General features: G+C 44.0%; 1 protein-coding gene across 32 annotated transcripts in view; it reads left to right on the top strand.

The window, feature by feature from the left end:
• AKAP13 (A-kinase anchoring protein 13) overlaps positions 1 to 25,496 on the top strand; it is a 322,778-nt gene that overhangs the window by 97,932 nt on the left and 199,350 nt on the right. For all 32 annotated transcript variants that reach the window (XM_086364736.1, XM_086364735.1, XM_086364733.1 and 29 more), the window contains one exon: positions 22,829 to 22,976. In XM_086364736.1, the coding sequence (XP_086220862.1) occupies positions 22,829 to 22,976 (148 nt within the window). The remainder of the gene's footprint in view (positions 1 to 22,828; positions 22,977 to 25,496) is intronic.

The following is a 25,496-nucleotide window of genomic DNA, read 5'->3' as shown; positions in this document are numbered from 1 at the left end:
ACCGTAAGAACACATTTAAAGAGGAAAAACTTGGGGTTCATTTTTAAGATCCTTCAGTTATAAACTTGCTGGTGTCCCCAAGATTTGTGGTCAGGTGAACCCATCTCAAGGTCTCCTTCAAGAAAACCAAAAGCTCCCATCCGAAAACTACATACTCCTTTAAAAGCAGAGAGATACATGTAAGATACAGGTTATGTATGGAATACTTATCATTACCTGCCTTATGACTGGGATGAAACCCACATTTATTAAATTTTCAAGGGGAAGAGCTATTCTAATTACAGAACAGATGTTCAGAACCCCAACAGATCTGGTTTATTATGTCCTTTCGCATTTCTCTTTTTCCACAGCACTGAATGTTTTTGCCTGTAACTGCTTCTGGGAGGAGGAAAAACATCCTGATGTATCTTTGGCAATGGATTCCTTTCTCCATTTAAAACTTACAAAACAAAACAATATCCAGTGGTTATAACTATTTCTATTAGAATAGGGACCAAATTTTTAGATGATGTCGCTCTCTGTTCTGTCAAGTAAGGGGAGGGTGGATTAGGATACAGGTATTGCTTGAGACTCATTGGAAAAGACCAGATGCTGTGAGAGACGAAGGGCAGGAGGAGAAGCGGGCAACAGAAGACAAGATGGTTGGATGGCATCACCGACTCAATGGACATGAGTTTGAGCAAACTCCGGGAGATGGTGAAGGACAGGGAAGCCTGGCGTGCTACAGTCTATGGAGTTGCAAAGAGTGGGACACAACGTAGTTACTGAACAACAGCAACTGTGTGTGTGAATCAGAACTGACCTCAGTGCCAGAAGATGAGAGTCCACATGGAGATGTCATGCTGAGAAAGAAGGGGGTTTAACATGAACAATTAAAAGTTTGTTTTTGCATAAGTATAGTTGGCATACATAATGACAGTTGAGAAAAGTAAAAGTGTTAGTTGTTCAGTTGTATCTGACTCTATGTGACCCCATGGACTGTAGCCCACCAGGCTCCTCTGTCCATGGAATTCTCCAGGCAAGAGTACTGGAGTGGGTAGCCATTCCCTTCTCCAGGGGATCTTCCTGATCCAGGAATCACGCCAAGTTCTCATGGTTTGCAGGGGGATTCTTTACTGTAGGTTACCTCCAACTTTAATGTCCTCGGTTGCTCTTTGGAGGGAAGAGGATCTACTTGGTAGTGGCAGCATTTTATCTCTTCCTGATAAATGTGTTTCCCTAGCAGGAGGTGAAATAACAAGGCTGTCCCTCTTGCTTGGCTCTTGTGTTACATGTTGCTCCTACAATGAGAGCTTTATCAGCTTTCTGATCTCTTAAATTAATTACCTGTCTTTGCTTCAACAATACACGTCTGATGGGTCAGCTGCAGTGTTTTGTAGACTGGAGGCTCTCCAGCCAGGTCTGAGTACTGATGGGTCAGCTGCAGTGTTTTGTAGACTGGAGGCTTTGCAGCCAGGTCTGAGTACTGATGGGTCAGCTGCAGTGTTTTGTAGACTGGAGGCTGTCCAGCCAGGTCTGAGTACTGATGGGTCAGCTGCAGTGTTTTGTAGACTGGAGGCTTTGCAGCCAGGTCTGAGTGCTGTGTTTTAAATAATGACAGCTTTGTTACTAGTGCCAGAAGAAGTAAGGAAGTCAAGTGTTCCTCAGTTTAGCTTTTGATGACTTTACAGAGCAAGAGCTTCAGTTTCCTTCTGTTGGCCTTGTTAGCCCATCTGCAGCAACTCGCTTTGAAGTTTACAGATTTTGCATCTGCAGATAGCGTTTTCTTCTTTTTCCTTGGCATTTTCCGAGCAGGTGGAGATACATAAAGGCCAAAAGCCTTCTCAGGGTCTCTCTGCAGGGTGCTTTTACACTAACTTGATGTTTCCCAAGCATCTAGATATTTGGGGAGCGGAATGGTGGTGGGGACAGGGCAATTAGAATTAAATTTTCCATTTGGTTCCAATGAAGAGAAGTCTTGCTTTCCAAAGAAGATCAAGTTGTAATGCTCTATGTCCGTACCTCACTCATCAAGCCGTAAAGCACTTGCTAAGTGAATGGAGGACATGGTCTTCGAGGAATAGATTCTTTCGCAGGAGCTCACATGCGTGAGGAGTTAAATGACAGTATAGGTAATATGGGCTCAGATGCTGGATTTGTTACACAGGCAGTGATGGTTCATGGCAAGAAGAGGGATGAGATGTTGGCAGAAATGATAGGAAGGCCTTCAGGAAAAATGGGGTTCCGTTAGCCTGGACAGATGGAGAAAGGAAAGAGCAGAATGAGAGAGGGGCATAGAGTCTGCGAAGTAAGGTGTGGACATGGCATTATCAGGGGTGGTCGGGGCCTGGCTTGACTGGAGAGGACAGTTCCCGTGGTAGAGTACGTGGAGAGGAGATTGCATAGATCTGCTCTGTTCATTAGGGTAGCCACTGGCCCCGTGGAGCCATGGAAATTAATAAAAGAAAATTTAAAAATCAGTTCCTCCATTGTAGAGAGCTTAGCTGCCATGCTGGCTAGCAGCTGCCACGTTGGACAACGCAGATAGAATATTTCCATCAGTGCAGAAAATTCTGTTGGCCAGCACTGATAGAGGGAGTATGGCATTTTACAAGCAGGATAGGGAACAACTGGAGGTCTTCCGACTAGGCAGGGGGTCGCACGGTGGAAGCAGTGCCCAAAGGACATGGAGGAGTGGCATGGAGAGAGCAGAGGAGGACCGCGGGGGCCTGTCGAGTGGGTGGGCCTGGTCACCGTTTGAGCGTGCGGGATGCACGGAAGGACGAGAAAGTGGTTCCAGAGAGCAAGTGGATTTTGTCTGACAGAGTGGCGAAAGCATCAAAGAGCCACAGGTATGACCTAAAAGAAAATCCTAAAGGATTTTCCTAAAAGAGGAAGAGGGATAATGTAGAGCAGCGCTAGGTGTGCCATGATGGATAGAAACCTTAAATATATAGGTAGTTTTTAAAGACACCCATCTCCTTTATTTTGTGTAACATGAAAGCATATGATTGTGTGGCTTCCTCTGGCGTCTCTGCACCAGCACTTGGGTTGGTAGCTCTTTCCTTTGTTTGCTTAGAAAGAGGAGAACAACACTTACTGAGTACCTTTCATGTAAGGTGACTTACATACGTTATCTCTTCATCCGCCTGAGGCCCGTGTTATAAGAACGGTTTCACTCCCAGTCCCTTAAATTGCTGCCACCCTCTCTTAACCTGGGAACTCGAAGCCTGATGCTTGTATCACATTCTACATTTAGAGGTTGTCGTCAGTACTGGATTCCACTTGCCGTCGCTTCTTCAAATGTAAGCTGGAGATCTTGTAAACATTGTTTACTAAGGGCAGTCATTGGTGTGAGGAGTTGCCCAGACTGACTTGCAGTTGAATTGTTCTAGAGCAGTGGTTCTCACTGATGCTCATGTGGTCCCACCAGCATGAGCATCACTAGGAGCTTCTTAGAAATGCAGATCTTCAGGCACCATCCAGACCTACCGAATCAGAATGCTTGGGGTGGAGCCCTACAAACTGTGTGAGTGTGTATGTGTTCGCCCCCCACTCCCTTATGTGAGAGGCTTGTGGAATCTTGGTTCCCCGACCAGGGATCAAATCCTCATCCCCTGCAGCAGAAGCACCCCCTCTTTGCAGCCCCATAATCCTAACCTCTGAACCATCAGGGAAGTCCTCATTAAAAAAAAAAAGTTTAATGATAGTTTTCATGTAAGTGAAAGTCGCTCAGTCATGTCTGACTCTTTGCGACCCCGTGGACTATACAGTCCATGGAATTCTCCAGGCCAGAAAACTGGAGTGGGTAGCCCTTCCCTTCTCCAGTGGATCTTCCTAACCCAGGGATCGAACCCAGGTCTCCCGCATTGCAGGTGGATTCTTTACCAGCCGAGCCACCAGGGAAACCCTGTTCATGTAAGTTCACTGATAAAAATCTCAGACTGTAGACTGTAAACAATTCCAGTTATTTGGGTGTGGTGGTCATTGATTCCGCAACCTTCTGAAGTGTTTCATACATAAACTGGCTGGCACATTACCCTGCAAGCCACTTTGAAATAAGCCCTCCAGATGATTCTGTTGCAGCCCAGTGTTTAAGCATGAACCAGTAAACAAAAAGGATGGTTTTAAAAGCCCCGTTCCTGCGGATAAAATTGGACAGAAACTTGATACTTGAATTGTTTTTGCTGCTCTCATGTCAGCTTCTGTCGCAGCACCTTGCACATACAGGTTCTCAGTGTTTTTGGTTAAATAGAGTTAAAGCTGTTCAGGGCTTTCCAGGTGGTGCAGTGGTAAAGAATCCACCTGCAGTGCAGGAGGCGTAGGAGACTCAGGGTTGATGCCTGGATCCAGACGCTCCCCTGGAGAGCAGGGCGTGGCAACCCAGCCCACTTGCCCGGAGAATCCGTGCCCAGAGGAACCTGGCGGCGGTGGTCCGTGGGGTCGCAGAGAGACACAACTAAGTGCACGTGTGGACACACCGCTCTTCCAGAAAGCGCTTGGCTGCATTCATGGGCGGTAATAAACGGTAATAAAGGTCTGATTAGGGTGAGATTTGGGGTGGGGGAGTGGTAATATTTAAGATCCCCAAGGGCAGACCACTCAGATGAAGCGACCCAGGGGACTTTGTTACCTGGAACCAGTGACACTGTGTCACTTTGACCTCTGAGATAGGTCAAAGGAAACTTGGGAATGATGCTCAATGAAAAACTGCATTTCAGTGTAAATAGTCTAATACTTCTGTGTTGTGTATGGTCTATTTATTTGGAACTCTGTGTTTTATTCTTTCTATACTAATCTCATTAGTTTGACAAGCCTGTGATTGGGAGGAATTGTTTTATTTTACAGGTGGGGAAAGATTTATATTTTAAAGTTTTAGTACAAGCTATTAAGTATAAGATAAGCTATAAGGATATATTATACAAAACGGAATATAGCCAACATTTTATCATAACTGTAAATGGAGTATAACTTTTAAAAATTGTGAATCATACATTGAGAAAGGCAATGCCAAAGAATGCTCAAACTACCGCACAATTGCACTCATCTCACACGCTAGTAAAGTAATGCTCAAAATTCTCCAAGCCAGGCTTCAGCAATACGTGAACTTGCAGATATTCAAGCTGGTTTTAGAAAAGGCAGAGGAACCAGAGATCAAATTGCGAACATCCCCTGGATCACGGAAAGAGCAAGAGAGTTCCAGAAAAACATCTATTTCTGCTTTATTGACTATGCCAAAGCCTTTGACTGTGTGGATCACAATAAACTGTGGAAAATTCTTCAAGAGATGGGAATACCAGACCACCTCATCTGCCTCTTGAGAAACCTATATGCAGGTCAGGAAGCAACAGTTAGAACTGGACATGGAACAACAGACTGGTTCCAAATAGGAAAAGGAGTATGTCAAGGCTGTATATTGTCACCCTGCTTTTTTAACTTCTATGCAGAGTACATCATGAGAAACGCTGGGCTGGAAGAAGCACAAGCTGGAATCAAGATTGCCGGGAGAAATATCAATAACCTCAGATATGCAGATGACACCACCCTTATGGAAGAAAGTGAAGAGGAACTCAAAAGCCTCTTGATGAAAGTGAAAGTGCAGAGTGGAAAAGTTGGCTTAAAGCTCAACATTCAGAAAACGAAGATCATGGCATCCGGTCCCATCACTTCATGGGGGATGGGGAAACAGTGTCAGACTTTATTTTTTGGGGCTCCAAAGTCACTGCAAATGGTGATTGCAGCCATGAAATTAAAAGGTGCTTACTTCTTGGAAGGAAAGTTATGACCAACCTAGATAGCATATTGAAAGCAGAGACATTACTTTGCCAACAAAGGTCCGTCTAGTCAAGGCTATGGTTTTTCCTGTGGTCATGTATGGATGTGAGGGTTGGACTGTGAAGAAAGCTGAGCGCTGAAGAATTGATGCTTTTGAACTGTGGTGTTGGAGAAGACTCTTGAGAGTCCCTTGGACTGCAAGGAGATCTAACCAGTTCATCCTAAAGGAGATGAGTCCTGGGTGCTCATTGGAAGGACTGATGCTAAAGCTGAAACTCCAATACTTTGGCCACCTCATGAGAAGAGTTGACTCATTGGAAAAGACTCTGATGCTGGGACGGATTGGGAGCAGGAGGAGAAGGGGATGACAGAGGATGAGATGGCTGGATGGCATCCCTGACTCGATGGACGTGAGTCTGAGTGAACTCCGGGAGTTGGTGATGGACAGGGATGCCTGGTGTGCTGCGATTCATGGGGTTGCAAAGAGTCGGACACGACTGAACGACTGAACTGAATTGAACTTATATTGTACGTCAGCTATACTTCAGTGTAAAAGAAAGTTCTAGTCTATTCATTATAAGATTTTTATTGTCCTCTTTGGAATTTGCTATGACAGCAAAGGTCCATCTAGTCAAAGGTATGGTTTCCCCAGTAGTCATGTTTGGATGTGAGAGTTGGACTATAAAGAAAGCTGAGCGCCGAAGAATTGATGCTTTGGAACTGTGGTGTTGGAGAAGACTCTTGAGAGTCGTTTGAACTGCAAGGAGATCCAGCCAGTCCTGAATTTTCATTGGAAGGACTGAAGTTGAAGCTGAAACTCCCAGAACTTTGGCCACCTGACGTGAAGAACTGACTCATTGGAAAAGACCCTGATGCTGGGAAAGATTGAAGGCAGGAGGAGAAGGGGTTGACAGAGGATGAGATGGTTAGATGGCATCACCGACTCAATGGACATGAGTTTGAGTAAACTCTGGGAGTTTGTGATGGACAGGGAGGCCTGGTGTGCTGCAGTCCATGGGTTCGCAGAGAGTCGGACACGACTGAGCGACTGAACTGAACCCAGGCACTGGATTCCCTTTTTGGTCTGTGGGATCCATCGATCTGATTGTGGACTTATTTTCTGCCATTCCTGTTATCGTCTTCAGCTAGTTAAAAGCCTGGGGTGATCTTAACTTCCGCTGTGCATTGACTGTGTATTCCTCTGTACTCACTTCCTGCATTCCTCACTTCTACTCTGATTAAAGATGATTCGCTTCTTGATCTCTTACTTGCTGTAGTTTATGCGTATGCAGGAGAAGGCAGCAGAAATGCAGGTTGTATGAAAATGGTAATCCTTAAGAACGAATTTTTGCCTCGCTAAAAAGTTTGTGACACATTGACTCCATGTGTTTGACTTAGTGTGAATAGAATGCTATATTTCTAATTAAAAAAATAAGTAGGCAACAAGCAGTAAAGATTTACTGTGTTGCATAGGGAACTATAATCAATATCTCTTAATAACCTATAAGGGAAAATAATCTGAAAAATAATATATGTGCATATGTATAGCTGAATCACCTTGCTGTGCACTTGAAACAGTCAACTACACTTCAGTAAAATGTATATATTAGGGGAAAAAATGGTAATCCTAAGGGGCCTCATTTTTTGTTGCTCTTTAATTTGGGGGAGGGCTGAAAACATGTATTTCTAATCAACTTCTGGGTGATGCTTTGGTTCTGGGACAACACTTGGAGGGCCCGGGTCGAGAAATGTTAACTTCCTTGTAGGTGTGAAGTAGATAGGGGGAAAATTCCTGCTCTAGTACTAATCAGCTGTGGGAGCCTTACAGTCTTCCTCTGTAAAATTCAGCAGGGTAATGCCAGAATTATAGGTTTTCTGTGAAGGCTAAATGTGATTTTAAAAATGACAGCCATGGGCAGGAGGTGGGAGGAAGATTCAAGAGGGAGGGGACATAATGTGCACCTCTGGCTGAAAGTGAAAGTCGCTCAGTCGTGTCTGACTGTCTGCGACCCCATGGACTGCAGCTGGCCAGGCTCTCTGTCCATGGAATTCTCCAGTCCAGAATACTGGAGTTGGTAGCTGTTCCCTTCTCCAGGGATCTTCCCAACGACAAACCTAGACAGCATATTAAAAAGCAGAGACGTTACTTTGCCGACAAAGGTCCGTATATTCAAAGCTGTGGTTTTCCCAGTAGTCATGTATCATTGTGAGAGCTGGGCTATAAAAGAAGGCTGAGAGCTGAAGAACTGATGCTTTTGAACTGTGGTAAATTTTGTTGTTATCTGAAATGGTAGACTATTTCTTCTTACTACTTTATGATTTTTAAGTATTGTGGATCATTCAGTGTCCATATAGCTATTTAATATCAGAATGTTTAGTCAGCTTTAAGAAAGCTTCATAATTTACCTTTAAAGCTAATCAAATTTTTAATTTTTTTCTACATTTCTGTGTTGACTGCTTTTCAGAGGATGTCATAAAACCAATCTTGCCATCCAGTTAAAATTCTTCACCTGTAATTAAATTAAAAAAAGTAAAATTTATTACTTTCTTTTACTTTGAGAAATATGTTTTACTAGAAGAGAGTATAAAGCCAAGCAAAGACATGGAGATTCTGAAATGTGGGGTATTTTTGTTTACTTTGAATGAGTGAGGACCTGTATTTGATGTCTGCTGTATGCTAGGTACTTGTTAATATACTAGTACTTTGGATTAAACGGTACCCTAATCTCTGTAAGACAGTGATGCTGGTTTGTTACAGTTAGCACTTGATGCAAGAGCCATTATTAAATTATTTCATGCACTTCAAAATACGTGAATATAAAATGCAGTTTCTACCCTTGTGGAGCTGACAATTTTGTGGTTCCCCAGAAGGACTTGAGTGGTTCCCAGAAGAATCCCAGAGCTGACAGCCACTGAGGCTGGAGTTCTGAGTCACAGGACTTAGGGCCCATGGTCTTCCCTCCAGAGTGATGCCCCCATTCTGTATTTGCATCTTCCCTCCTAAAGACGGTAAAGAACCTGCCTACAGTGCAGGAGACCCAGGTTCAGCCCCTGGGTCAGGAAGGTCCCCTGCAGAAGGAAATGGCCCCTCCTCCAGTTTTCTTGTCTAGAGAATTCCATGGACAGTCCATGGGGTCGCAAAGAGTTGGACATGACTGAGCAACTACCGCTTTCCTAAATCTTGGTGTGGTTGACAGTGTCCCCGTTTCCAGCTTTGATTATCTCTGTTCATGGTCTCGTGGTCTGTCGTATCCTGGGCTGGGAGTGAGATCTGAGCAGGCGCCCTGGACCCGCTGGGTCCCCCCATGGAGACATTGCCCGTTGCACAGACAGGAAAGGAATTGGAGGCCTTGGCCTCCATGCCAGGAGGGAGGCACAGTGTCTGATATCAGCAAGCAGGCCATTCACCTGAGGAAGGAGACCAGGTGGCTCCTCAGAAAAGAAAGGCGGGGCTGGTTTCATGCGTCCCCTCCTGGGCATCGCCGGCCAGGTGAGAGGAGGATGTGACAGGTGAAGGGAGCCGTGTGCCCATGCGGTGAGACACCCGTAGTAAGAGTCAGGCTTCAGCCGCTGGTGTGTCCTGTCCGTGTGTTGTGTGCTTGCAGTGTTTGGCGCTTCCCTGGTGGCTCAGTCGGTGAAGAATCCACCTGCAACTCAGGAGACCCGGGTTCGATCCCTGGGTAGAGAAGAAGGGCATGGCACCCCATTCCAGTATTCTCGCCTAGAGAATCCCACGAACAGAGGAGCCTGGGGGGCTACAGTCCATAGGATCGTGAGAGTCGGACACGACTTAGCAACTAAACCACCACTAACAGTGGGAGGGGCTCTGGGAGGCAGAGGTGGCTGGGGAGCAAGGGCCGTGTTGAGGGGAACCTCGTTTCCTGCAAGTTGAAGGGAAGCAATCGTGAGTTAAGACGTCATCCTGTTGGTCGTCCATGAGTCTCAGGGGAGTAACTTGACCAGATTGTATTTTGGAGATTTGTCCTGTTGCCTCGTATTGTTTGGAGGGTGAGTCTGGAAGCCTGGAGACCCATTTTCATAGATGCCTTTAGAGGAAAAAAAAAGAGACCTGACCAAGAAATAGCCAAGGAAGCTACACAAATAAGTGTGAGAGGTGGGTAGAGCACAAGTCCAGTTGCCAGATTTTAATGATAGAATGCCCCCACTTCAGTCCTCTGCTTCCTGGGAGGGCAGAGAAGGAAGAGAGAAAGGTTCTGTCAAGAATTAATTTTAAAAAATCCTCATGGTGTCTGCATTTTAACCAAAGACCTGGTCCTGTTAGCAAAGGGGGACTGTCTCTTTAAGTGTTGACCCAATTACTCGAGCAGTTCCAGAGAGTTGTGAAACATTTGTGAGAGGGTGAGGCTGTTTTTTAAAGCCGACAGCCAACACCCTTCGACCAATTTAGCTTTGCTTATTAACAGGAATAGACTGAGAGGCAGGGCTGTACATTGAAACAAAAAGCTCATCCTCTTAGAATTGTAAAAAACTTCTTTTTAAGGAACACTTTCCATTAAGGGGTCCATACACTAAATGATTTCCAAACTTTTTGTAATTTTGATTCCTTTACCAGCTGAAGTTTCAAGATGCTTCCATGTTCAGAGAGAGTAGTCCCTAAAACCAGTTCAGAGCACTCTAGACAAATTGAGCGCCATCTACTGGTTTTATTTTGACGGAGTATGTCGGTGGTGCTTGGAAATCTTATTTATGTATATCTTAATGTTGCAAAATTATGAAGCTGAAAGACAATATGAATTTTGACCATAATTAGTAATAATAATTAATAGTTTAATGTTAGCATTGGGAAGGGGAGTGCCTTTTGGCTGGAATATAGACATATGATCAAAAATGAAAGCAGGTTATAGGGATTTCACTGACTAGTACCTTTATCTGGCAAAAGATTAGCCTGGTTGAAATAAAAACTAACCTCAAATGTCAAATAAAATGGTTACAGTACTTTCTAACATTTGTTGTTGTTCAGTTGCTCAGCCGTGTCCAACTCTCTGCAGCCTCATGGACTGCAGCACGCCAGGCTTCCCAGTCCATCACCAGCTGCCTGAGCTTGCTCAGACTCATGTGCGTTCAGTTGGTGATGCCATCCAACCATCTCATCCTCTAGATGCTGTAGTGTTCTCCCCAGATGCTCCACCACTGTTGAGTGAGTGATAAGGATGACAGACGTAGTGTTGGGTTTAATTTGTGGCGTTTTACATTTTGTTTTTGAAAAAGGATGACATGTTTTTGGTTCAGCCCAGCAGACATTAAGCACTTGCGATGTCTCAGGCCTTCTGAAGAGATGTTGCGTGTACAGAGATGAGCTGGATGAGGGCCAGCCCCAGGTCCACTGTAAATGGCTAAGCGTTCAGAAGACCCTTTCCTCCCTGGGTGATCCGTCCTGAGCCACGAGCAGACCTGGACGCAGCCACTTCCCTGCGGAGGCTTTCCTCATACCCGCCTCAGGACAGAGTATGGGTGCCTAGAGACGCTTGTGTTTACGCTAATTACAGCACTTCCCGGGTGGCCTTCTGTCCATAGGCATGTCTGTCTAGGCTCCTGGCGGACAGGAAGTGTTTATAATTCTAGTGCCAGATGATACCAGAGACAAACTGGATTAAACACAGGCACTGTGTGCTTGTTGAGCATCAGTGGATGAGTAACTTAAGGCTTTGGTAATGGGAACAGAGCAGAAGGGAAGGGAACGAACACATCAATACTGGGCTGTTAAATATCCTTCAGCTGTTTAACTTATCTATGTGATGGATGGACTGGAATAAAAATTTATACTAGCAGTAAAAAGGTATGAACCAATAAAACACACTCAAGGAAATGTTTCAAGTAATAAAATATTTTTAAGTATTCTAAGGCTTATTTACATATCAACATTAAAATTTCAAATATTCCTATTTTAAAAATAACCCCAATAACTGATGGCTAGTGGTCCTGTAGTATATTTGATAGCAATAAGTCCTCTGAAAGTCCTTTAACTTTCATTAGTTCAGTCTGGTTTTCTACCTCATTAGTACAGATCAACGATTGTGAGTAATATGATCTTGGAAAAAATACAAAGACTTTTGTAGTTATTGAGGTTATTATTAACAAAATGGTTAAAGTAAAGAGAACTTTGAAATATTTTTGATGGTTAGAAACTAACTGCATCACGAATCTAGGAAGTGATATTTATTTTAGTTGTGAGCTCTCTGGAGTATGCAAAATGAAAAAACTCTCAGTATTTTAAGTTTTTGGCTAGAGAGGACTCGATTGTGGCTGCCATTAAGCAGAGAGAAATACGGTAAGTCTCGTACTCTTTCTTGATGGCATTTGAGTTTGAGTTCCTGTTGGGTCCAAAAGATCTTGTTTCTGGGGTTGAGGGCCTGGAATAGTATGTTGTGAAAAGACCCATTTAAGGCTGGAAAAAAAATGAAACAGTTCTTGAGTTTGCTGCTTTCCTGTCTTCCCAGCTCTTCTCCCCCATGTGTTCTGAATTGCTTAAACATCATTGCTTTTAAAGCCGGGAATCCTTTGGTCCTCACCTCCTCTAGCATCACTGATGCTGTGTTCCTGGATGGCGTCTTTTCGCTGGCTGGCCTTTCCTTGCTCGGCCTGTTTCTCCCTCCCCGCCCTCCTCTACAGGAACTTGGGGTCTAGGCCTTGGCTCTCTGTTACCATGGCGACCTCGTTGCTGGCAAGGCTTCTCAACTTAGTGCGGTTGACTCTCAGATCTGCCTCACCAACCCAGGCCTTTTCTGATACCCTGTCCTGCTGGGCCAGAGGAACCTGGCAGGCTGCAGTGCTTGGGGTCGCGAAGAGTCGGATGTGGCTGAGCACGTCCTGTCTATAGAATGTCTACAGCTTCCCCTCCGGCTGGCAGATGAAACTTGGCATTTAAAGCTTATCATCCAGTTTCTCACAAATCGTTCCCACAGCCCCCTCCCATTTTTCCTTGGAGAGATACCCCTTTTTTCCTCCTAGTGTTGCTTCATGTCTGTTCTCTTCCTCTGTGTCTATTTGTCCAGCTCCCATCGTCAGCTGTCATATTTCATCAAATTATTTTCAGCCACATGCCTTTCTCACATTTATTTCTTTTTAGGTCATCTTGGTGCGAAAGTAGTTTAACTCCCTTTTGCTCCCTTGCACTGTGTTTTTGTAATGTTTTCCCAGACTGGTTTCCTTGCCTCTGTTCTCTTTTTCCTTCTTAGAATACTTCTGTGAGATAAACCTTTCTAGAACATTTGCTACATCCAATTTTCTCCCAAAACATGCCACTCAAAGCTGTTTTTTCTTTCTTTTTGTTGCCTACACTCAGGTTCAAATATGAGTGTTTTGGCTTGCCATTAATATTCTGTGTAAACTGATACCTGCTCCCTTCGTCCATTCATGTAAGTTACTCAGAAACTTCTTGTTGCTACAAAGGCACTGTGTGGCGTGCCCTCCGAGACACAGTTCTTGCTTCTCATAAACTTTAGATGTTGATGAGACATACGTACAACATAGTGGACTGTGCGTGCATGCGTGCACAGTCACTTCATTCTTGTCTGACTCTCTGTGACCCCATGGACTGTAGCCCAGGCTCTCCTGTCCATGGGATTCCCCAGGCAAGAATACTGGAGTGGGTTGCCATACCCTCCTCCAGGGGATCTTCCCGACCCAGGGATTGAACCTGCAGCTCCTGAACTGTGGGTGGATTCTTGCCGCTGGGGCACCGTGAAAGCCCTGGTGTGCTAAGTGCACACTTACACACGCTCTCCGGCTTCGTCACACACCCTTGGGGCCACGCAGCCGGTGTGCCCGGGTTTGAGGTTGCCCTCGGTTTCAGCTTGTCTCGCGCCTGAACTCCCTCACGTCACCTCTGGGCCCTTCTGTCTCCCTTGTTTTCAGCACCCTCTTCCTTCTACCTGCAGACCTTCGGGTGTCTGTCGCTTGCTATTGAACATGTGTTTCTTCTGAGAATTACCTCTCTGCGTTTCTCTCCTTTCTGCCACTTAACTGTCTCCAGCACTAACCTTAGTGTCAGAATCGTGGAAAGAATACAGACTTTGGAGTCCTACTTGGATTTGAATCCCAGCTTTTAGCCTTTCCTAGCTTTGTTCTTAGACGTTAAAGTACTTTGGGCTGCTCTTTTCATCTCCAAGAAGGGTAAAGATACTTGCCTTGCAAATACTTGGTTGAGTTTGCAAAGCAACTGGTTCTGCCTCTGACCTGCAGGGGGCACTCAGAAGATGGTTGTGCTGAGCCCGCATGCCTGTCTCCGGTCCCCAGGCTCCCGTGTATTTATCGTTTGTAGAAAACTAATTTAGTGATTAAAACGGTTGCTGTGGTGTGTTAACTATTTTCCTTCTCTTGCTGGGTGAGAGGCATTTGTGCGTGGGGGTGGGGGGTGGTCCACACTCTCAGCCTGGGCTGGAGCACCAGGGGAACTGTATAAACAGAGTTTGCTGTTGGTATAGACCTTGGTCCACATCTGTGTTGATAGAGCTTGCCATATCCCTAGTCTGTGAGTCCTTTAAAACTTTATGAATTAAACATTTCCCCCTTATCTTTGTTTTAAAAACTTATACGTGGAAATAATTTGAAATTCATAAAAAGTTGTTTAAAAAAAAACAAGCAGGGCAAAGAATACCCAGATACTAGTCACTCAGGGTAATTAAGTCTCACACACACTCTACCCCATTTGATTTATCATTTGTACTCTCTAGCTAAAAACCTGTACACACTCACAGTGTATCCTTTACTGTCTTTTGCTAAAGTGCCATGTGGAATGGATTTTTACCCCTTACATGCTTCAGTATAAATTTCCTAAGACAGGAGCTTTTCTCTTATAAATCGTAGTAGAGCTAATTACTCTTTTTAGCTGTCATGTCTCTCTTAGCCTTCCTTATCTGAGACAAGTCCGCAGCCTCTCTTTATCTTTTATGGCATCAACCATTTTGCAGAATACAGTATCCCTCTCCTTTTTTTTTTTCTTTAAACTTTATAGTGGAGTACAGCTGATGAACAGTTTTGCGATCGTTTCAGGTGAACATCAAAGGGACTCAGCAGTCCACATACACGTATCTAATCTCCCCCAAGGTCCCTTCCCATCCAGGCTGCCATGTAACGTGACAGCCTGGGAGGAGACACTTTTAAGGCAATGTAAATAGCTTGTTCCTCATCAGAATTTCCCCCTAAATTGAGTACTCAGTGAAGATTTTTGCCAGACTCAAGCTCTCCCATTATGATGGCATAATGGTAGTAATTTCATTACTTTGACATTCTTCCCACTTTGACCATCAGCCTTCCTCATTCCACTATACACAGGCGTTCACCTTTCTCCTCTTTATTTGTCTATGGTTAGTATAGAGTCATGGCTTCCTTCCTTTTGTTTTTTTTAATTGTTTATAATTCATTACTGTTCTTAATTGACAGTTTGGTCTAAAATTGTCCCAGATTTGGTCAGAGGAAGTTACGTCGACGTGCATCATGTCAGCATGTCCCTGTCCTTTTTTGGAGGGAGGGAGGAGGACATTTCCTTACTTTTTGTCAAAACAAGATGTTCCAAGCTCATCTTGTACGTGCCCTTGACCTAGACCTGGAAACAGCCACTTCTTCCAGCAGCCTTGGTTCCTTTTAGTGGAGAATGGTATTAGTGACCAAGATTAGTGCAAGATGTTAAGAAAACAATTTTAAACAGCCTCAGAAATGGAACTTAATTTTGCACCTTTTTGAATATCTGGCCATATAAATTATTTGAAAAATTGTTTCTTGAAAACTTACTTTAAAATGATTTCAAGTTTACAGTAAAGGTTTAAGAATAGTATAAAGAAATCCCATATGCCTTAAACCCGGCTTCACCAACTGTGAACATTCTACCTCATTTGCTTAATCATTCTCTTTTCCCCACCCCGAATCATTTGAGAGTAACCTGTAGACATGCTACTTTACCCCAGATACTTCACTGTGTGTTTCTTAAGAACAGGGATCATATAAATCACATCACGGTTACAAAATCAGGAAAATTCTAACATTGGTACAGTGTTAAATGTGTGTAAACCTCATTTAAATCTGGACACATGTCCCATTAATGTCCTTAATAGCAGTTTGCTGTTCAGGATCCAGCCTAGGACCATGCACTGCATTTAGTTGGAAAGTCTTTTCAGTCTCCATAACCTGAGTCTTTCCTTAGTGACATTTTTGAAAGGTTCAGATCAACTTTTTTTTTTTTTTTAAATAGCCTCTCAGTTTGGTTGTGTGTGATGTTTTCTTCTGACTCAGTTGAGGAACACTACGATGCTGTGTCCTCAGTGGGTAGGATCAGGAGACAGGTGATATTAGTTCATTTAATTTTTTTGTGTCACTTGCTTCAGCTGGGAAAAGAATTACAATATGATGTTTTGAGTGTTTGTTACATCTCTTTTTAATATTTATATAATTATAAATTTTTATCTTTACTTTTTTTTGCATTTCATCTGGTATTTAATTACATGTCTGTTTTTTTGTTTGTTTTTTAATTTTTACAGTGTTGTCTTGGTTTCCACCATACAGCAACGAGAATCAGCCATAATGACGCACATATCCCCTCCCTTTGTGCCTCCTCCCATCCCGCCCCACTGGGTCATCACAGCGCCAGGATGGGCTCCCAGTGTTATTCAGCAGCTTCTCCCAGCTATCCGTTTTATACATGATAGCACGTATATGTTGATACTAGTTTCTCCATTCAAGAAAGCAGATACCATATACTTTTAATAATGGCCATGTTTAACAGCTGACTTGCAGGATTTCTGAAAGCATGATGCACCCTTACAGGCCTGTGCAGGCCAGCTCCAGCATGCATTCCACTGCAGTGATCTTGCTGCGGAAGGGGCCCACCTTCAGGAACCTTGTGACTGACAGCGTCTTGCTGTCTTTGAGATCAGCGCTGTCCCTACTTTTGTCATTCCTCCCAAAGGACTCTGTCTGGCTCACCCACCTCATCTCCACCCAGCATCTTGCCTGCTTCCAGGCCTTGTTTGTCCCCACACTGGGAGCTCCTTCCCATGCCTCAGTTGCTCTTCTCTGCCCCATTTCAGTTTGTCCCTCGGCACGTTAACGTCCCCAGTTAAAGGAAGGCCCCAGATATGACTAGTATCTTGGGGCAAGGAGAGTCTCTCAGCAAGATGGTAGGTCTAATGCAGAGACAGAATCCTTTATCTAGAAAAGAAGATCTATTCTTAGGACTCCAGGATAGAAATCTAAGTGGAAAATAAATTTTTTTTCCTGCTTATTAATAGGTAGGTACATAAAAATGATTTTAGTTCTATTAATACAGTTTATCTACTATGTAAATGACTTAAAGATGGGAAGCGAAGACCATAGCTACCATTTAAAGCCACGTAAGTGATTGATCCGTGGCATTTAGAATTATACTGCGTTTGTATATCGGGGATCACCTGTGAATTGCACAATGAGGCCTGGCGGCACTGACTAACGGCACTTTCCACTTTCCATTAGTTCTCGTGTCATCTGTCAGCGAGACTAGTTAGGACCCTGGAGAAACAGTCAGGTTCAAGGATACATTTCTCATGAATGAAAAAACATGGGATTATTTTTGTAATAACACGCCATGGTTTTTGAGTTCAGATTACTGGAGAGGTGCAGATGTAGATGCATTCTCTCCTTGGGATTGGGTCAAACTAAAATTTTGATCAAGAATGTCTTGAAAGTTTTCCTTGTTAATAAGTTCATCTGTTATAGGTAAAAACACAACAGACGTGTTAACTGGGTAGCAGCCGGCTTGACTGACCTGTCTGTCCCCCGGGGCCTGCCCTTCCCCTGAGCAGCAAGATCCATTACCCGGGGATCTCTCAGGGAAGGTGTGATCAAAGCGGCCACCTCAACTGAGCGTCTTACTTAGACCTGTTTTGCATTTTTATTTTTTAATCGCCTCTTTTAAGGCCATCTCGAGTAGTTCTAAGTGGCTGGTTACTACTGCAGTAGAACAGGGGTCATGCGGCTGAAATGCAGAGTCCAGATGTTTATCATTTGCTCCTAGCAACTTTATCAGAGAGCCGCGAATATTCCTTCAAGAACAGATGCTTCAATTCCAGGTGCCTTCAGAACCTAAACTTCAAGTGAGTTTGAGGTGAATTAGGGTTCTGTGTTCACTTCTATTTCATACTGTGGGTAGCTAACTCAGTGTTTAAAAAAAAAAAAGAATTAGAGCTATGAAAGCAGTTTAAAACTTACTTTTGTCTTGGGAATGAAAAAAGAGGTTGATCCTGAAAGCTTTGTTAAAAGGAAATTCAGCTGCTTATTAGCCATCCTTTCTGACCACAGTTAAGAGAAGGCCTCAGGTGTCGCTAGCGTCTTGGGCACAGAAAGTCTCATGGCAAGATGGGGCCCTTGTGGAGAGGACCTTCTTGATACTGAAAAAAGATGTATTCCTAGAATTTCAGGTTAGATATCAAAGTGAAAAAAGAAAAAAAAAAACACTCCTTTTTTTTCCCTGTGAAAGTCCACATTGTAAATAATTTAGGCATGCAGACTGTGTGATCTCTTTTGCAATAACTCAGCTCTTCAGTGGGCTTCCTTGATAGCTCAAGTGGTAAAGAAGCTGCCTGCCAATGCAGGAGATGCAGGCAGGAGACTCAGGTTCCATCCTTGGGTCACAGAGATTCCCTGGAGGAGGAAATGACAATCCACTCCAGTATTCCTGCCTGGAAAATCCCAGGGACAGGAGCTTGGGGGCTACAGTCCACAGGGTCACAGAGTCAGACACAATTTAAGTCAACTCTGTGATGGCCCATTGTATTGCAAAAGTAGCCATAGACAATGTGTAAACAAATAACATGACTGTGTTCCAATAAAACTTTATTTATGGATACCGAAGTTTGAATGTCATAGAATTTTCCCATGTTAATACATGTGAGCCACATACAATAAGAGCCACACACAAACAAGCAGAAGGCTGGACTTGGCCCATGGCTTATAGTGCCAACCTGTGCTCTAAAAAATGAAACTTTAGAACTTTCAGTAACTTTTTTTTTTTTTTTTCCTCAGGTTATTGGCAACCCACTCCAAGTACTCTTGCCTGGAAAATCCCATGGGTGGAGGAGCCTGGTGGGCTGCCGTCTATGGGATTGCACAGTTGGACACGACTGAAGCGACTTAGCAGCAGCAGCAATGATATTTCAATACCTTGAAAAACTGATTCTTCTTTATATGCTGTAGACATTTTAACTGGTTGTAGTTTTATCATGCCAAAGGATAGTTTACCAGCCTCAATTTTTCAAAAATGTTTCCAAAATAGGGGCTTAGGAGACCTAAGCGTGTGTGTGTGTTTAATCGCTAAGTCATGTCCAACTCTTTTGCAACACGATGAACTGTAGCCCACCAGGCTCCTCTGTCCATGGGAATTCCTAGGCAAGAGTACTGGAGTGGGTTGCCATTTACTTTTCCATATATATACATATATATATGTGTGTGCTGGATCATAGAAAAAGCAAGGGAGTTCCAGAAAAACATCTATTTCTGCTTTATTGACTATGCCAAAGCCTTTGACTGTGTGGATCACAATAAACTGTGGAAAATCCTTCAAGAGATGGGAATACCAGACCACCTCATCTGCCTCTTGAGAAATTTGTATGCAGGTCAGGAAGCAACAGTTAGAACTGGACATGGAACAACAGACTGGTTCCAAATAGGAAAAGGAGTTCGTCAAGGCTGTATATTGTCACCCTGTTTATTTAATTTATATGCAGAGTACATCATGAGAAACGCTGGACTGGAAGAAACACAAGCTGGAATCAAGATTGCTGGGAGAAATATCAATAACCTCAGATATGCAGATGACACCACCCTTATGGCAGAAAGTGAAGAGGAACTCAAAAGCCTCTTGATGAAAGTGAAAGTGCAGAGTGAAAAAGTTGGCTTAAAGCTCAACATTCAGAAAACGAAGATCAAGGCATCCGGTCCCACCACTTCATGGGAAATAGATGGGGAAACAGTGGAAACAGTGTCAGACTTTATTTTTCTGGGCTCCAAAATCACTGCAGATGGTGTCTGCAGCCATGAAATTAAAAGGTGCTTACTCCTTGGAAGGAAAGTTATGACCAACCTAGATAGCTTATTGAAAAGCAGAGACATTACTTTGCCAACAAGGGTTCGTGTAGTCAGGGCTATGGTTTTTGCTGTGGTCATGTATGGATGTGAGAGTTGGACTGTGAAGAAGGCTGAGCGCCGAAGAATTGATGCTTATATAATGTGGTGTTGGAGAAGACTCTTGAGAGTCCCTTGGACTGCAAGGAGATCCAGCCAGTCCATTCTGAAGGAGATCAGCCCTGGGATTTCTTTGGAAGGAATGATGCTAAAGCTGAAACTCCAGTACTTTGGCCACCTCATGTGAAGAGTTGACTCACTGGAAAAGACCCTGATGCTGGGAGGGATTGGGGGCAGGAGGAGAAGGGGACGACAGAGGATGAGATGGCTGGATGGCATCACTGACTTGGTGGATGTGAGTCTGGGTGAACTCTGGGAGTTGGTGAGGGACAGGGAGGCCTGGCGTGCTGCAATTCATGGGGTCGCAAAGAGTCAGACACGACTGAGCAACTGATCTGATCTGATCTGATATATATTTCCCTTTCCTGGTAGCTCAGCAGTAAAGAATCTGCCTGCAGTGCAGGAGCCACAGGAGACACAGGTTTGATCCCTGGTTTGGGGAGATCCCCTGGAAGAAGGCATGGCTACCCACTCCAGTATTCTTGCCTGGAGAATCCTATGGACTGAGGAGCCTGATGGGCGCTAGTCCATGGGGTCACAACTTTTTTTTGGCTGAAAATACGACTGAAGCAACCTGGCACCTCGTGTGTGTGTGTGTGTGTGTGTGTGTATTTATTCTTTTCAACCACTTAAAAATGTAAAAACCTTTCCCAGCCTATGTGTGTGTATTTATTCTTTTCAACCACTTAAAAATGTAAAAACCTTTCCCAGTCTGTGCAAGAGTGCTGGACTTGACCGATGGCTCATACTTTTCCAACCTGTGCTCTAAAAAATGAAACTTTAGAACTTTTAGTAACGTTTTTTTTTTCAGGTTATAGTGATACTTCAATACCTTGAAAAATTGATTCTTCTCTGTATGCTGCAGACATTTTTTCTGGTTGTAGTTTATTTTGCCAAAGGATAGTAAACATTTTACCAGCCTAACCTTTTCAAAAACATTTCCAAATCAGGGACGTACAGGTCCTACGGTTCAGTTCTGAATAGTGTCTGGAGTCGGCGGTGATGCTGTTGTGCCGACCCTGCTGCTCCTCTGTTAGGGCGCTTGGGGACTTTCCGGTCACCAGTCTTAGTAAGTTACAGCTTATTTGGAGTTCATTCTGACTTCTTACAGCAGACTGGAACCCCTATTGGACACAGGGCACTGCACAGAACCCTGGGGAAAAAATTAGAGGCACTTACGCTGTGGGAACTACTTGGAATTCAGAGCATTCCTATTACTAGCCTTGATCCCAAGTTTGATTTTAAGATGTTTGGTTTTCATTATGTGCTGAAACACTACCTGCTTCTCTGTTCTGCTGCTGGACGTTAAGTTGTGGCCATAGAGTGGCATGATTCTTTAATTGGCTTTATTACTGCTAAAGTAGAAAGGGGAAAAATGCTGTAAGTAATGAGAATTCTCTCCCCTATATAATGTTAAAATGGCCTGACTTTCTCTTAATTAGATTTTCCATTGCACATCATTACAGATGTACATAACCTAAACCTCAGTGCTTTAAAGTCCTTTGTTTATGGTTACAACATAAATTATATAATGTTTGGGAGAATGGTAATTAGGACTCTTTCATAGAATAAATTTAATTTAGCCACTGATCTCAGTTAAAAAAAAATTATAAAAATTGCTGAAAGAGGGAATTCCCTGGCGGTCCAGTGGTTTGGGGCTCAGCTTCTACTGCAGGGGCGTGCATTCAGTTCCTGGTTGGCAAACTTAAGATCCCACATGTTGCGTGGTGTAGCCAAAAAAAAAAAGTTGTTAGAAGATTATTGAAAATGATAGTTGCAGCCCTATGGACTGTAGCCCGCCAGGCTTCTCTGTCTATGGGATTCTCCAGGCAAGAATACTGGAGAGGGTAGTCCTTCCCCTCTCCAGGGGATCTTCCCAACCCAGGGATTGACCCCGGGTCTCCTGCATTGCAGCCAGATTCTTTTTTTTTTTTTTTTTTTTGCAGCCAGATTCTTTACCAGGAAGAAGATTATCAGCAAATGAAGGATGAAGATGTCTTAACTTCTAAATAGTTGCAGAGTCACAGGCAGAGTTACCGGGATTAGATTTATGGCTTGATGGAGGGGTGGGATAAAGAAGAACAGCAATTCCAGATGGTCCGGAAACACACATGGTTGGAAAAGCAACCCTCCCATCCTCACAGGTTGAGAGTCTTATCCTAGGCTGAGTGCTGAATGTGTTTCAAGAGTTCTCACATATTAGCTGTAAGAAGAGAAGGTATTATCTCCATTTATATAGTCAAGGAAACTGAGATTTAGAGGATTTAAGTAAAATCTTTTTAGATGGAGTTTAAACCCAGATTGGTCTTGAGCCCAAGTCCTTTGTACTCCAGCGCTTCCAGGCCAGCTCTTGAGAGGCGCTCCATGTTCACTGGAGAACGGGTGGACTTGGCAGTGACTCCTGGGATGTAGAGTTCAGAGAGTTATTGCCGCAAACAGAACACAGAGGTGAAGGGGCACTTGAAGTATAAGGATGTAGCTGTTTAATATACTTCATCCGTCCTCTCTGCCTTATTTTTAGATTTTCCTGGAATTTTTACAGAGCTTTTTAAGGGAGCCGTTTTATGTTCTTTTAAAAAAATTTTCCGAGTAAATATCCCATTATCTTGTTGGTTTACTCGTTTTTCTCATTACCTCCACTAAAATGTAAGCTGAAAGAAGACAGACTGTTCTGTATCCTCAGTGCCTAGACCACTTCCTGGCACATTTTGTACTGTATAAACTCGCTAGAGTGGGTACAGTTTGTATGATACATTGATTTCCCTTTCAGTTTGATGTTTTGTAAAAATCATCTCCCCAAAAGAACCTTGCTAATGCAGACCTGCTTTCTCTTCCCCTTTCCTAGGGCGATTGTGTTGTTACTGTCCTGCTCGCGGAAGAGGACAAAGTTGAAGATGATGTAGTTTTTTACTTGGTGTTTTCGGGTTCCACCCTCCACCACTGTACAAGTACTCGGAAGGTCAGTTCTAATACGCTGGAGACCGTTGCTCCTGGTAAGTATTTGAACACAGTCTTCACCCGCCTTTATTTATTCTGTGTTCTAGCATAGAGTGATAGGAAGAAGGAATCAGGGTGATGAAACTGCAGTTGGGTTTTTGTTTTAAATACACTTCATTTTGTTTATTTCTTGCTTGTTGCACAAAATCTGAGCCTAACTAAAAATAATTGAAATAAAATGGTGTCATAAATTAGAAGACAATTGTTCAGATCAACAAAAATTTTAATTTATTGGAATGTTGAAGCAAAGTAAAATACATTTAAGAGATAAAAGTTCACGCGGTCACTGTGGTTTGACTACAATTCTGATTCTGACTTTCCTTGTGGCAAAGGAAAGGTGAATGCGATTACTAACCCAGTCCTTCGTATCTGTGAGGGGAGGACTGTAAAAACCAAAGTTCCCCCAAAGTAACAGATTGTAGTTCATGGTGAAATGAATACTTAATCACTGTTGCATTTATCCATTTAATGGAATTAAAAGGAAACTGTTTACTTGTTAAAAATCCTTTGCAAAGTCATTATATCATTGCTAATGCCACCAGAAGCGGCTTTTGACTGATCCCAGGCATCTAAAGGTATATTGATTGTGTTTGGAAATGAACTTATTCTGTCTTTCCTCAAGCTTGCTTTGAAGTTAATAATTGGTTAAATTTCATCTGAGTGCAAAAGAGGGGAGATTTAGGGGGAACCCATAAAAAGTGTTGACAGTTGAACCATTGGCTTTCAGAGAACAAAATGGACTTAGTTCTTACTGAAACTTTTCCTGTCTTCAGTGTTTTTATGTAACATTGATTCCACTTTTTTTGAAATTAATCATGTAAAAAACTGCCAGCTTTTGATGGCTGCTGTGCCGTTTTACGTAAGTTGACTTCACTTGTGATACCTGCCAGGTCCTGGAAGTTACACCACATTCATGAACTGAGATTCTGACATTTATCCTCCCATATTTATCCTCCTACTTGACAAAAGTGATTTTGAAAATACAGGATTTAAAGATTTAGGCAAATCCTATGTATATTCTCCCTCAGAGTTCTAGGGACAGGAGATTGAGCAAGACGTCCAGGAGAGGTGCTGATTGTCTTTTCTTCCCCCTAAAGAGTATTGTGCACCTTCCTTGTAATGTGAAGCCCCAGTCGTCTTGTTCCTGTGATGGGTATCATGTCAGAGGGTCTGATCTGGAACCTTGCTGTCTGCTGAGCGGGAGCCACCCAGTGTCACCCCTGCTAGACACATCTGCGTGTGTGACAGTGAGAAACAGCCCTCAGATGGGCATTAACAGAGTCAGTCAGTGCCTGACTGCGCTCTTATTAGGAAAGGAATGAGGATAATTTATAAACTTACTTTTCCTCCTGATTTAGAAGTACTGTAGCAGTTTGTGTGTTTGTGGATGTGTAGATATATATGTATGTGTGTGTGTGTGTGTGTGTGTGTGTGTGTGTGTATAGGTAGATAAGATAGATGGCAAGAAAGCCTGCAAGCAGATACCAGGAGGATGGGCTTCTCTGGTGGCTCAGACGGTAAAGAATACATCTGCAGTGCAAGAGACCCAGGTTGGATCCCTGCGTTGGGAAGATCCCCTGGAGGACGGCATGGCAACCCACTCCAGTACTCTTGCCTGGAGAATCCCCACGGACAGAGGGGCCTGGCGGGCTACAGTCCACGGGGTCACGAAGAGTTGGACATGACTGAGCGACTGACCCAGAGGAGGGCCAGCTGTCGGGCCAGCGCCCCGTGTCCTCGCTGGCCTCGGCCACCGCGGGGCCCCGCCTCTCGGCGCAGAGGGCTGTGCCCGGCGGCCCTGACACCTTCAGTGTGAAGGTGCTGAAGTTAGTGTGGGCTGCAAGCAGTTGCTGTCTTCGGTTCACAAGTCCATGGTATCGTATGACAGCCAGGAGCTCCTGGTTCTTACCAGATCCTTATATACTGTCCCCAGCCTGCTTTTCTGACTTGTTTCCATTTCCCCCCTTGCCTTTGAGCTACCACCTCTGTAACAGGTCTCAGGACCCCTTCTTCCCAGCCCCACACATCGCTGGGTGTCCTTTGTACCAGTTGACTCTGGGTGCCCTCATTCTGCTGGCTCCAGCCCGCCAGAATGGATGTTGTAGTCTGCTCTTTCTCCCTAATTTGGTCCGAATCCTCAGTACCTTCCTGAGCCCTTTGCTTGGGGCTTGGAACCCCAGTGCCTGGCCTCTCCTAGTTGGCCACTAAGCAGCTCTCCTCCCCTCCAGTTATGATCTTACCTGATGCCGTCTTCTCACAGCGTGCCCCTTTGCTCCCCGCTGGCCTGCATATTCTGCAGCCCACCTGATCCGGTCAGGCTGCTGCATGAGGCCCTTAATCACAGCAGAGGTGACAAAGGATTCGAGTCCTTGAAAGATCCCGTTGTACGAGCAGGCCAAATGAAGAGCGAGGCGCCCTGTGAGCCTTTGATGTGTGTACAGGGGTCCCCGTGAGCCTCCCTCCTTGCTGAAGGAGGACCTCTGTTAGCCACTGAAGCAGGAAAGACTTCTGAGTGG

The sequence above is a fragment of the Bos grunniens genome, chromosome 21 (genome assembly GCF_055505025.1).
Source record: "Bos grunniens cultivar Pamir isolate PY7600 chromosome 21, Bosgru_T2T1.0, whole genome shotgun sequence".
Classification (NCBI taxonomy): Eukaryota; Metazoa; Chordata; class Mammalia; order Artiodactyla; family Bovidae; genus Bos; species Bos grunniens.
This window is presented reverse-complemented; position numbering and strand designations above follow the sequence as displayed.